This window comes from Syngnathus typhle, linkage group LG18 (assembly GCF_033458585.1).
Source record: "Syngnathus typhle isolate RoL2023-S1 ecotype Sweden linkage group LG18, RoL_Styp_1.0, whole genome shotgun sequence".
NCBI lineage: Eukaryota > Metazoa > Chordata > Actinopteri > Syngnathiformes > Syngnathidae > Syngnathus > Syngnathus typhle.
In genome coordinates, this window is record NC_083755.1 from 8,259,431 (window position 1) to 8,272,728 (window position 13,298).

The following is a 13,298-nucleotide window of genomic DNA, read 5'->3' on the forward strand; positions in this document are numbered from 1 at the left end:
CGTCATCACAAAAAGAGTATAAAAGGCGTCAAGAACGCGACGCTCATTCTTGCACTCACCACTGACAGCGAGAGCCACGTCGCTCTGGTCCACCTGCTGCGCCGGCCGTACAACAGCTTTTAAAAGTGACAAGGTGAGTGTTCAACTTTTGTTAAACCTTTTGAAACTAACTGCTTTTGCTCTCTTTCAGCGTCTAGTTGCACTTTCGGCGTGCTTCCATCTTGCAAGCTCAAAAGTTTGCAGAAGCTAGCGTTAGCCGTTAACATCTCCAACGACCACCAAAACGCATTTATCCGGCGTGCAACCAAACATTTGAAGCATTTAACGGTGGGTAAGTACATGCACATTTTGAAAACCAAGGCAAGCAAGATGACTAACACAATTTTTGCACAAACATTTAGCAAGGTCTGGACGACAGCGCCGTTTGGCCGAAGGTAAGTAGACAAAGCAGCGTTTGCATGAATCCACCAGAGAATTACTGAAACAGGTATTTCGATGCATTCGTGTTAATCTTCTACTTTCTGTCTGCAGGTGCAAACCCTCAAAACGAGCCCGTCATGGCCGACTGACTTTCTGTGAGTTTTAAAGTCGACTCATTCAATCAACTGCTTTTAAATGTCTTCTAATTTCTGTCCACAGGCCTGCATCTGGAACGGAGGAAACAGGTTAACTGCAAAACGGCAAAAATATTTGTATTAGCAAGGCATCTTGTCAAATTAACTAAAGCAAACATTTGTTCTTTTTTCTTTTGTCTGCAGGGTCCAAAATGGCCACCTTGCAATCCTCGCATGGCTTCATGGGACACTTGCAGGTCTATTCATGGTCAATTTGCTTGTTAGGCTGAAAAAAAGCCTAAAATGTCAAAGCAGAATGGTTGTAACGTTACCGTGTCTTTCAGACCAGCGAGTTGTGGTTGAAGAGACGTCCGGCCCTGCCCTCCATTTATCACTGGTGAAACTCGCACGCGTCCAAACGTTTGACACGTCAAACATTTCAGCATGTTCTTCCTCTTTTTGTCCACCAGGTGGGACCAAAGGATTTAGTTTCTGTCGCATGGTGAAGATCTACATGGTTTTAACCTGTAGAATCGTCAACCTCTTGTCCAGGTTACTATAAACTTGGCATTGTTTAAAAGCACTTACCCGCTTTATTTTTATGCCTCCCTCTTCCTGCAGAGCAGTTTCCAGTAAGGATGCAGTTGGAACATCTGCCACCTGCTGGCCAAAGATAAAAGCCCTCCAAAACCATGCAGAGGTACCTCAAAGTTGTCTCCATTTCCCAAGTAAACACACAAATAAAATGTACTGAATGGCAGCTTGATTGGTTTATGTTGTGTGCAGGTATCAGTCCTGGAGAATTTTTACAACATTTCAGGAACTCTGCTTGTGCACCAGCGACTGGCTGCTTCCACTCTACAGTAAAAAATAAAAGCAGGAAACTCAAATGATCTTTGTTGTTCCTTTTTTCTTTCCAGGCAGAGGTGGCGAATCCAGGTCCAAAAAGTGAAAAGCCTGCCAGTTGTCTTCAGCCTCTGTGAGCTCGTTCACCTGGGTCTATGCTGCCTGAAGAGCCCTCTGCTGGTAAGAAGGAAAATAAATGACATTTTAGCCAACGTGTTTCAAAATTTGAATTACTTTTTTGTCTTCAGTGTGGCGCACCATCAAGTACCTGCTTGTAGCGGAAGCTGAGGACTAGCACAAAGCCGCATACCAGCAACACTTTAGCCTTCTTGTTGCTGCCTCAGCTCTAAGGCAACCTGAGAAGTGAGGCTCTTTAAATGCTCCTCATTGCACACTTATCTTTATTCCAATAATTTTTTTCTCCTATTCTGACAGGAAGCAAGGAACAAAATCGACTTCCTGGTCATGCAGCTTGCAGTACTCGGTGCCATAAGCAACTCTACTTACGCACTGGTATGTTTCATGCCAAAACATTTTCTGCAAGAAATGTTGACTTAGCTTTTTACTTACGATCTTTTTTTGTCTCAGGTCCAGGCATGGAGTACCACTCGTCCCACTGGCCTACCACTCGTCCCACTGGCCTACCACTCGTCCCACTGGCCTACCACTCGTCCCACTGGCCTACCACTCGTCCCACTGGCCTACCACTCGTCCCACTGGCCTACCACTCGTCCCACTGGCCTACCACTCGTCCCACTGGCCGACCACTCGTCCCACTGGCCGACCACTCGTCCCACTGGCCGACCACTCGTCCCACTGGCCGACCACTCGTCCCACTGGCCGACCACTCGTCCCACTGGCCGACCACTCGTCCCACTGGCCGACCACTCGTCCCACTGGCCGACCACTCGTCCCACTGGCCGACCACTCGTCCCACTGGCCGACCACTCAACTTGTTACTTTGTTGTGATTGACTGTTTTATCTGCAAAAGAAATAAAGCTTTATTACAAATAATGCAAACTTTCAACTTTCATTTTCAAACATCACAACTTGAACATTAAAACAAAACTAAAAAAATTTATTTTCTTTCCAATAAATTTTTTTTTTTTTCCCCCTAAAAAATTCCTGGATTTTTTTTTTTACAGATTTTTTTTTCTAGTGAAATATTTTGAGAAAAGGGGCGGGACCTGACTAGAATACTGCTTAAGGATTGGCTGAAAGCGCCAAAACTGGGTGGAGCCAGGAGAATAAAAAGCTGTGATTGGTTGAAAGACGGGCGTGCATATGCAAATGAGGTGTTCTGCGATTGGTTGGAATAAAAGTGGGCGTGGTTTCCCAAAAATGAAGCGATTTGATTGGTCAGATGTGCACAGACGTGCAAATGCTGCATTCTGATTGGCTGACCGAAAGTGGGCGTGGCTATGCAAATTTGGAGCCGAGCCGTGATTGGCCAGGCTGAATTTGGGCAGGGTCAGGAGGCGGGCAAAGTGGCACTTAGGTTTTGGAAAGGTCTATTCAGCTTGGAGTTGAGTGTTTGCCTTCAGCCACTGAACAGAGCCAAGTGTTTGACTGCTTCTCTCGCTCTCCACATGACTCAAAGTGACTGCAACTGTACAATTGCATCACTTTGACTCATGTGGAGACAGAGAGAAGCAGCAAAGACTTGGCTCTGTTGCAGTGACACTCACCTCAAAGCTGAAAACTTGTGTGCATAGTAGTGGACACTTAGGTTTTGGAAGTGGCCAACTCAAGACTTCAAACAGTACCTTGCCAATGCAGTGACCAGCAAGCACGAAAGACTTCAAATGAGCAAATTTGCTCATGAATCACAAAGACGCGCATTCCACTTGAACAATTTATTGATTAGAAAAGCAGTCTGAAAAGGCCTTGCCTGAATGCATGGAAACAGATTAAGTGGTTGATGAGCTCAGGTATGATGTCACTTACTTCTCGTGGCAGGCACTAGGGGGAAGGTGAGCGCATGCAAACAGTGCAAACATCTGTCACTGGGACAAAACCTAAGTGCCAGGTACTCCACAGTACCACCCCCACCACTCACTTTTGGAGAGGTTTTTCCATGACACTGACGCAAACCAAGTCAGTCAAATATATGTTTCTGACTAACTTGGTTTGCATCAATGTCATCAAAAAACACATCCAGACGAGTGTGATGATGATATTATGCAGTACCTGCCACTTAGGTTTTGTGAGCGATGTCAGCTGCTTGCATGTGCTCACCTTCTCCCTGGTGTGCCATGACAATAGGACATCGCACATCAGCTCCTCAAGCACATAACACTACCAACTATATATACACTTTTTTTTTTAAGAATTATATATATTTTTTTAATTCAAGTCATTATTTGAAGAACAAAGTGGTACACTTTCACTTTTCATGAGTGCCAACTATGAGCAAAAATATACTTACTAAGTTAAAATGCACGTACATTTTTCAAAACAATACTTCTTACATTGACATGTAACTTTAACGACTGTAGAGCAATTATTTTGTTTCTTTCTACTGTGGCCCAAATAATCAACAGGACAAGGTCCACCTTGCTAGTTACCAGAGGCATAATGCTACATGGAAAATGGGGAGGTACCTTTCGAGATATGCAGATAGATGGACGACCAGCAGCCGACGTGGAGCCTCCAGTCTTCAAGTTTGGACGTGGCAAAACAGAAAAACAACATTGAAGTCGAACGCTTTCGTTGATAATCCATCGATTGACAGCCGAGCGAGTGCTGCTTGTGGGCGTGCTAGCTAACGCTCCACCTCTTGTTTCACGAGAGCTAGCGAGTTTCCACTGACCTAACGACTAACAATGATTCTCCTTTCATGTCATTGTTTACATGTACGCATTTACATACATACAGCAAGTATAAGAGCTTGGAAAAAGTTGACATGACTCACTCGAAAGCCCAAAAGGTAGCAACCTGAAGCTACCTGCTCACTGAAGCGGAAGTGTACGGTAGCCGAGAAAGGTCAATTCAAACCACCAAAAAGCGCGTCTTTGGCAGCCTGCAGAAAAGACACTCCCACATTATGCATAAAACACTAGTTCGGATAATTAAGTAAACACGCATAAAAGACGCTCAAAAACTAGTTAAAAAGACCGCCCTTGTCAAAAAATAATATTCTGTCATATTGTTTGACTTTCATACAAATTTGTGTTGTACCTTTGATCAAGTTTGACAGTGATCGTAAATTATTTAAAAGAAATTATATGGAGCCGGTAGCAAAGCCCACTTTGTCCATTAACTTGGTAACCAAATGGAACCGAGGGACGCCCCTTCCTGACTACTACTGCCCCTTCCGTGCTTGCACTACCCTGGTAAGCACAATAAGTTCAATTTTCATTTTTTCAGAAACACACATTCTCTGTTTAAATGATGGCTTTCGGTTGTCATGCGATCGTGGAAAATTTAACGAGTCCCTCACGTCGATACTGCTAGATCGAACGAGTGAAATGTGTTTCTCATTTGCAGTTGATATTATTCGGTGCAGTTTTGTCATGGAGATTTCATTTGAAGGCAAGGCTCTGGTCACCGGGGCAGGAAAGGTAAACACAATAGCAAAGAGACTGCTATTATTATTATTATTATTATTATTATTATTATTATTATTATTATTATTATTATTATTATTATTATTATTATTATTATTATTATTATTATTATTATTATTATTATTATATATATATTTATATAATGATTTATAGTGGTAATTTCTGCATAGATTTTATTGTAATTTTTATTAGTATTAGTATTATATATTATTGTTTTCATCAAATATTATTATATTATCATTTTAATTAATAATCGGCTTTTGACTATCCTTAATAAAGCGGTTCATGTAATGACGCTAGGTTACCACCAGATGGCAGTGCCCCCATTCACTTGTATGTAACCCAGCGTAAAATGAACATGTTCATTTCCTTTTTTCATCGTGCTCTTTCTTTAATGTAAACGTCATTTCAATTCACTTACAATATGGTTATTAGAACTTAAACATATGAGTATTTAATTGTACATTTAAAATATCATCACATAAGCAGAATTAAATAAATACGTACGTCGTACGATATTAAACATACAGGCTTTTGACTCTAGTTTCTGAAGCGGTTCATGTAATGACGGCAAGCTACCGCAAGATGGCAGTGTCCCCATTCACTTCTATGTAACCCAGCGTAAAATGAACATGAAAAAACATGAATTTTTTCCTTGGCCAGACGTCCTTTATGTACAATACACTACCAAAACAAAATCTGTGGGATTTCCCCGCCAAAGTGGCAGAATGGTTTATAACTTTACCCGGTATTCGGGAGACCATGTTTCGAACCCCACACGAAACAGTCTTTCAGCTAAAGTTTACATAGCATGAGACTCGAATCATGTTCGCTCGCGCACAAGGCAAAGGCTTTTTCTACTACACCATTGAGTATTACAGCAATGGCAATTTAGCATTGATTGAACAAGTTGAGATTCTTCAGTACACTTCCAAAAAAAAGTGGCGGGTTTCGCTGGTAAAATAGCATAATGGTTTTTAAATTTACCCGGTGTTCGGGAGACTATGGTTCGAGCCCCACACGAAGCGGACTTTGAGCTAAAGTTTGCGCAGTGCGAGATCCGAACTCGGTTCTCCCGAACAGAAGGCAAAAGTGTTAACCATTACACCAGCTGGTGATCTACACTAACTCGATGATTTGTTAATTTTATCCATTTCGTAAGACATATACTATGAATACATAAAAGAACTCTGAAAATTTCAACGCCAAAATGGCTGAATGGTTTATGACTTGGACTGGTGTCCAGCAGCCTCGGGTTCGAGACTTGCTCTTTGCAGCTTTTGCAAATTAAATAGAGCATCAAATAAGAATCGAACCCGCCTCACCCAAACTAAAGGTAAAAGCCGTATCCACTCGGCCATTCGAGATTTAAAATAGCATTCATATGGTTGTAATTGAAGGTCACTCTAATCCTTTCCTGAAGATAGCTTCATGCTTTCGGATAATAGAAGAAATTCTTTCAACGGTTACCAACGGACAATGGTCGAGGGGTTAACACCATTGCCTCCGACATTTGCAGTGCTGGATCGAGGCCCGAACCCTCCAGGGATTTGTCTTTGCAGTTTTTCTCTCGCAATAGCGCCTGTTTGAAAGTTTTTTTTTCTTTTTTTTCTTCTTCTAATGACGTCATCACTAAAAGAGTATAAAAGGCGTCAAGACCGCGACGCTCATTCTTACACTCACCACTGACAGCGAGAGCCACGTCGCTCTGGTCCACCTGCTACGCCGGCCGTACAACAGCGTTTAAAAGTGACAAGGTGGGTGTTCAACTTTTGTTAAACCTTTTGAAACTAGCTGCTTTTGCTCTCTTTCAGCGTCAACTTGCACTTTGGGCGTGCTTCCATCATGCAAGCTCAAAAGTTTGCAGAAGCTAGCGTTAGCAGTTAACATCTCCGACGACCACCAAAACGCATTTATCTGGCGTGCAACCAAACAATTGAAGCAGTTAACGGTGGGTAAGTACATGCGCATTTTGAAAACTGAGGCATGCAAGATGACTAACACAATTTTTGCACAAACATTTAGTAACGTCTGGACGACAGCGCCGTTTGGCCGAAGGTAAGTAGTCATAGCAGCGTTTGCATGAATCCACCAGAGAATTACTGAAACAGGTATTTTGATGCATTCGTGTTAATTTTCTACTTTCTGTCTGCAGGTGCAAACCCTCAAAACGAGCCCATCATGGCCGACTTTCTGTGAGTTTTAAAGTTGACTCTTTCAATTGACTGCTTAAAATTATCTTCTCATTTCTATCCACAGGCCTTCATCTGGAACAGAGAAAGCCGATTGACTGCAAAATGGCAAAAATATTTTTATTAGCAAGGCATCTTGTCAAATTGACTAAAGCAAACATTTGTTCTTTTTCTTTTGTCTGCAGAGTCCAAAATGGCCACCTTGCAGTCCTCGCATGGCTTCATGAGACATTTTCAGGTCTACTCTTGCTCAATTTGCTTGTTAGGCTGAAAATGTCAAAGCAGAATGGTGTTAACGTTACCGTGTCTTTCAGACCAGCGAGCTGCGGTTGGAGAGACGTCCAGCCCTGCCCTCCATTCGTCACTGGTAAAACACGCACGCGTCCAAATGTTTGACACATGCCTAACATTTCAGCATGTTCTTCCTCATTTTGTCCACCAGGTGGAGGCCAAAGGACCTAGTTTCTGTTTCCACAAAACTGCCTCGTTTTCAGAGTTGATGTACAAATAAAATGTACTAAATGGCAGCTTGATTGTGTTGTGTGCAGGTGTCCATCCTGGAAAATTTTTACAACATTTGAGGAACTCTGCCTGTGCACCAGCGACTGGCTGCTTCCACTCTACAGTAAAAAAACAAAAGCAGTAAACTTAAATGCAGTCGTGTCAATGTTCCTTTTTTCTTTCCAGGCAAAGGTGGCAAATCCAGGGCCAGAAAGTGTAAAACCTGCCACAGTTTGTCTTCAACGTCTGTGCAGCCTGAAGAATCCTCCGCTGGTAAGGGAAGCATAGTAAATGACATTTTAGCAAACCCGTTTCAAAATTTGCATAACTGTTTTTTTTTGTCCAGTGTGGATCACTATCCGCTCGTAGTAGAAGCCGAGGACAAGAACAAAGCCGCATACCAGCAGCACTTTGGTGTAATTTACTCAACTCTAAGGCAACCTGAGAAGTGAGGCACTTTAATTGCTCCTCATCTTTATTCCAATAATTTTTTTCTCCTATTTTCTGACAGGAAGGAAGGAACAAAACAACTTCCTGGGTCATGCAGCAAGGAACAAAATCTGCTTCCTTGTCATGCAGCTTGCAGTACTAGGTGCCATAAACTCTACTTGCGCACTGGTATGTGTCATGCCAAAACATTTTCTGCTCAAAATGTTGACTTAGCATTTTACTTACCGATCTTTTTTGTCTCAGGTCCAGGCATGGAGTACCACTCGTCCCACTGGCCGACCACTTGTCCCACTGGCCGACCACTCGTCCCACTGGCCGACCACTCGTCCCACTGGCCGACCACTCGTCCCACTGGCCGACCACTCGTCCCACTGGCCGACCACTCGTCCCACTGGCCGTCCACTCGTCCCACTGGCCGTCCACTCGTCCCACTGGCTGTCCACTCGTCCCACTGGCTGTCCACCACTCTGCAATGAGCGGACTGCCATTCAACTTGTTACTTTGTTGTGATTGATTGTTTACTCTGCAAAAGAAATAAAGCTTTATTACAAATAATGCAAACTTTCAACTCTTAATTTTCAAACATCACAATTTAAACTTTAAAAAAATAAAAACTATTTTCAATAATTATTTTTTTCCCCCTAAAAAATTCCTGGATTTTTTTTTTTACAGATTTTTTTTTCTAGTGAAATTTTTTCAGAAAGGGGCGGGATCTGACTAGAATACTGCTTCAGGATTGGCTGAAAGCGCCAAAACTGGGTGGAGCCAGGAGAATAAAAAGCTGTGATTGGTTGAAAGATGGGCGTGCATATGCAAATGAGGTGTTCTGCGATTGGTTGGAATAAAAGTGGGCGTGGTTTCCCAAAAACGAAGCGATTTGATTGGTCAGATGTGCAAATGCTGCATCCTGATTGGCTGACCGAAAGTGGGCGTGGCTATGCAAATTTGGAGCCGAGCCGTGATTGGCCAGGCTGAATTTGGGCAGGGTCAGGAGGCGGGCAAAGTGGCACTTAGGTTTTGGAAAGGTCTTTTCAGCTTGGAGTTGAGTGTTGGCCTTCCGTCACTGAACAGAGCCAAGTGTTTGACTGCTTCTCTCGCTCTCCACATGACTCAAAGTGACTGCAACTGTACAATTGCATCACTTTGACTCATGTGGAGCCAGAGAGAAGCAGCAAAGACTTGGCTCTGTTGCAGTGACACTCACCTCAAGGCTGAAAACTTGTGTGGACACTTAGCTTTTCAAACAGTACTTTGCCAATGCAGTGACCACCAAGCACGAAAGACTTGAAATAAGCAAATTTGCTCATAAATCACAAAGATTCACATTCCACTTGATCAATTTATTGAATAGAAAAGCAGTCTGAAAAGGCCCTGCCTGAATGCATGGAAACAGATTAAATGATTGATGAGCTCAGGTATGATGTCACTTACTTCTCGTGGCAGGCACTACGGGGAAGGTGAGCACATGCAAACAGTGCAAACATCTGTCACTGGGACAAAACCTAAGTGCCAGGTACTGCACAGTACCACCATCACACACTTTTGGAGAAGTTTTTCCATGACACTGACGCAAACCAAGTTAGTTAAATACATGTTTCTGATCTAACTTGGTTTGCATCAATGTCATCAAAAAACACATCCAGACAAGTGTGATGATGATATTGTGCAGTACCTGGCACTTCCGTTTTGTGAGAGATGTCAGCTGCTTGCATGTGCTCACCTTCTCCCTGGTGTGCCATGACAATAGGACATCACACATCAGCTCCTACCAACTATATATACACTTCTTTTTTTTAAGAATTATATATTTTTTTAAATTCAAGTCATTATTTGAAGAACAAAGTGTACACTTTCACTTTTCATGAGTGCCAACTATGATCAAAAATATACTTTTTAAGTTAAAATGCACGTACATTTTTCAAAACGATACTTCTTACATTGACATGTAACTATTATTTTGTTTCTTTTCACTGTGGTCCAAATCATCAACAGGAAATTATTCATTTGGAAAATGACCAATTCAAATGTACATTGATAACATTTTGGACGCCAAATATTTGAAGTCCTATATGACACGACCTTCTATATTTAAGATTAGGAGGCAAACGTTAAAGTCCACCTTGCTAGTCGCCAGAGGCATAATGCCACATGGAAAACGGGGAGGTACCTTTCGAGATATGCAGATGGATGGACGAGCAGCAGCCGACGTGGAGCCAGCCTTCTTCTCAACGAACGGTTCACTCACGAGCCAACACTACGACCGTTGCGGTGGGACGTGATGTTGCGGAGTCACGAGAGTGCGACAATCCTGGAACAAACAAACAAACAAGGCTTGTGAGAAAAGGAGACAAACTCTACATTTTTTGGCCGTATTTGAAAAGTCTCCTTGACACCCCGGCCTTCAATTACCTTCAACGCCTCCAGTCGCGGCTGAGTCATTAAAGTGTGAAAATCCATCTAGCAAACCTCGCTTACCCAAGAAAATGGCAGCCCCCCCCGAGTCCCCAATTCACCTGAACACCTGACGTCACATCCGTCAATTGAAATCCTGCTCGTCCAACGGCGCTTTGCACACTAGCGCCACCTGGTGACCTGGCATGACTTGTTTGGCATACCAGAGGTTACACATGTACTTACATAGCGTACTACGTCAAATGAGAGCTAAAATGTGTCACAGTTGTCAAAAGTCACACAGACCTGAGATCTTATCTTTATGACTGTAGTTATGACACGATTGGTGTTACATATCAATTAACTCCCCGCCCCTTTGCTTGTGCCTACTAAAAGAAAGTTTGGGACGGGAAGGACATTCACATTCGTGTCGCATGCATGCATCCATCCATCCATCCATGATGTGGCTCCTTGTATTTGTTGTGTGGTTGGTAATGTGGCTGGGGGGCACTTACTGGTACCTTTTCGGCAAGCGCAGCCCCTTCTCTCTGGACTCTGTCAGGCCTCCTGGACCGCGAGAATTTGACCAGAAGAAGCGGGACAAAGTTATCAAGCAAGGTGAGACAATAAACAATGCAGGATGTTTTTTTTTTTTTTTTTTTAATATATTGCCTAATTCTCACACAAACACCAAAAGCTACGCTCTTTACCCTATCTTGTACGATATCTGAAAATTGTTGGATTTTTTTTAGGAGCGGTTTCTATATTTGGTTTATTTTAACAAAATATTATAATAACTTTGGACATTTAAAAAGCAATATCTTGATAACATACATTTTCATGGCCTGTTTTATGAGTTCAACAATGTTAATTGAAGCGAAGATAGTTTGATTTTTTTATTTTTTATTTATGCATAGTTGTAATACATCTCAAAAGCGTTGATTTATTTTGACATTTTGAGCGAAAATCCTTTTTGTGTATTGCAACAACAACAAAAATTAGGAAAAGAAACAATCTGCTCGCTGTGACACTTGGCAAACATTTAGTTGCGCGGCATTATAAATTTAGATGTCACGTTTAAATGCAGTTAGTTCATATGTGTCAAATCTGAAGGCTAATTAATCTTATCTGTGTATTTTCGGTTAGAGATAAGCTCATAACGTCTTATCTAAATGACCTGTTTTTGGTGTCAAGAGCCACTAAACAAATGTGCAGCACGGCGTCGGCTTGGTATGATCATAATTGAGTTATCGCTTGCTGATTATGCTATCTGGCTTCATCCGTTGTTTTGGAATATCATGAGGAAACGAGATCAACCTTCAAACTGTACATAGCATGCTGCCAGTTGCGCAACATGATAACATTTACGATGTTCACGAGCTTGCGAACATCATTCCTCAGTTGTTTACGTAACCGATGTGTGCAGGTTTCAGCATTGACAAGGTCCCGCAGGACCTGGACGTCATTGTGATCGGCAGTGGCATTGGCGGGCTTGCTGCGGGCGCCACGCTCGCTAAGGCGGGCAAGAAGGTTCTGATTCTGGAGCAACATGACCAGGCCGGAGGATGTTGCCACACCTACATTGAGAAAGGATTTGAGTTTGACGTTGGTATGATGGGAACTCAAAACCATAACTCTCATCATAACCCCAATCATTTAGTGGTCATGCTAACCCCTAAAGATGCTCCTCAGAAAACCCCCGATACCAATCCCTCATCCAAGAAAGTCTCCAAAATCTTGTCCTGTCCTCACAGGTCTTCACTACATCGGTCAGCTCCACGAGAACAGTCTGTTGCGCATCATCTTTGACCAGTTGTCCGAAGGCCAGCTGGAGTTCCAGGAGCTAAACCCCCACTTCGACACCATCCAGATAGGCCAGGGGGACGACAAACGGGAGTACACCATCGTCTCGGGCAAAACCGAGATGAAGGCTCACCTCTTGAAGCAATTTCCAGATGATGCGGAGGCCATCGAGACTTTCTTCAAGATCATGAAGGTACGCCACCATAAGCTTGCTTATCTCAATGGATCAGCTGTTCACCCTACTTTGCTGTTCCCCAGATCTCAGCCAAGAAGACTCACTACCTGGCAACCCTGAAGCTTATCCCACAGTGGCTGTCTTTGTTCCTGCTGAAGTCAGGAATCGCAGATCTGGTCTCGCCTGTGTTCCGCCTTACCGGAACCTGTGCGACTGACCTGGTCAACACACTGACCACCAACAAGGACCTCCACGTCATCTTCTCATATCTTTTTTATGGTGCGTGCTCAAACTTGAAAATGTCTTGACTTGCTGAGTTTTACCCAAAAAAAATTTTTTCCTTGTACCTAGGTGTACCTCCCAAGGACTCCAGTATTCTGATAAATGCCCTTCTGGTCCATCATTACAAGCGAGGGGCATACTACCCTAAAGGAGGAGCCAGTGAGATCGCTTTCAACATCATCCGCACCGTTCAGAAGTACGGCGGCAACTGCCTAGTGCGAGCGCCCGTCTCGCAGATCTTGGTCGATGACAAGGGAGCAGCCTATGGTAAGAAACTGAAGCTCAGGTAGATACTAAAGACTCCTGGAGTGAAAACCTGATCACTGTGTCATGGGACAGGTGTGAAAGTGAAAAAAGGCAGAGAAGAGGTGGAGATCCATGCGCCGGTGGTTGTCTCAAACTGCGGTATCTTCACCACCTTCCAAAAACTTCTACCCCCTGAGATCCAGGTCAAGCCAGGTGATCCAGAAGCAAATTTTTGATCCAATTTTGAATGTCCAAGGTTCAGAACAAAGCAATGATATCCTTCTGCAG

At 43.1% G+C, this 13,298-nt stretch overlaps 2 protein-coding genes and 2 long non-coding RNA genes across 22 annotated transcripts in view; 2 read left to right on the plus strand and 2 right to left on the minus strand.

Moving 5' to 3' along the window:
- On the plus strand, positions 1 to 8,493 carry LOC133171309 (uncharacterized). Of its 10 annotated transcripts, none has more exons than XR_009718735.1 (13): positions 1 to 133; positions 191 to 331; positions 402 to 434; positions 532 to 575; positions 640 to 665; positions 759 to 811; positions 899 to 951; positions 1,025 to 1,106; positions 1,176 to 1,254; positions 1,341 to 1,580; positions 1,649 to 1,763; positions 1,836 to 1,913; positions 8,357 to 8,458. XR_009718735.1 is itself a non-coding variant. In XM_061304563.1 (7 exons), the coding sequence occupies exons 1-7, from the start codon at positions 616 to 618 to the stop codon at positions 1,676 to 1,678; spliced, it is 603 nt and encodes a 200-aa protein (XP_061160547.1). In that variant the 3' UTR covers positions 1,679 to 1,764. The 10 variants fall into 10 exon arrangements, 1 of the variants encoding a protein (XP_061160547.1); XR_009718732.1 differs by lacking the exon at positions 8,357 to 8,458 and adding an exon at positions 1,989 to 2,122; XR_009718736.1 differs by lacking the exon at positions 8,357 to 8,458 and adding an exon at positions 1,989 to 2,122 and having other exon boundaries at positions 1,475 to 1,580.
- Positions 155 to 4,395, minus strand: LOC133171312 (uncharacterized). Of its 3 annotated transcripts, none has more exons than XR_009718751.1 (6): positions 4,005 to 4,395; positions 2,349 to 2,383; positions 1,971 to 2,316; positions 1,669 to 1,756; positions 887 to 1,577; positions 155 to 647 (listed from the first exon to the last, which is right to left on the minus strand). It is a non-coding gene; the product is annotated as an uncharacterized LOC133171312 (long non-coding RNA). The 3 variants fall into 3 exon arrangements; XR_009718750.1 differs by having other exon boundaries at positions 887 to 1,079; positions 1,143 to 1,577; positions 1,971 to 2,383; XR_009718749.1 differs by having other exon boundaries at positions 1,971 to 2,383.
- Positions 7,269 to 13,298, minus strand: part of LOC133171311 (uncharacterized) — a 19,247-nt gene continuing 13,217 nt past the window's right edge. For all 8 annotated transcript variants that reach the window (XR_009718745.1, XR_009718747.1, XR_009718742.1 and 5 more), the window contains 4 exons: positions 11,026 to 11,071; positions 10,281 to 10,421; positions 8,339 to 8,636; positions 7,269 to 7,933 (listed from right to left, as the gene is read on the minus strand). This is a non-coding gene — a long non-coding RNA (uncharacterized LOC133171311). The remainder of the gene's footprint in view (positions 7,934 to 8,338; positions 8,637 to 10,280; positions 10,422 to 11,025; positions 11,072 to 13,298) is intronic.
- si:ch1073-13h15.3 (inactive all-trans-retinol 13,14-reductase) overlaps positions 10,923 to 13,298 on the plus strand; it is a 4,081-nt gene continuing 1,705 nt past the window's right edge. The window contains exons 1-6 of the mRNA XM_061304560.1: positions 10,923 to 11,122; positions 11,931 to 12,113; positions 12,259 to 12,500; positions 12,566 to 12,761; positions 12,834 to 13,031; positions 13,104 to 13,223. Coding sequence (XP_061160544.1) covers positions 10,939 to 11,122; positions 11,931 to 12,113; positions 12,259 to 12,500; positions 12,566 to 12,761; positions 12,834 to 13,031; positions 13,104 to 13,223 — 1,123 coding nt within the window. The 5' untranslated portion in view covers positions 10,923 to 10,938. The remainder of the gene's footprint in view (positions 11,123 to 11,930; positions 12,114 to 12,258; positions 12,501 to 12,565; positions 12,762 to 12,833; positions 13,032 to 13,103; positions 13,224 to 13,298) is intronic.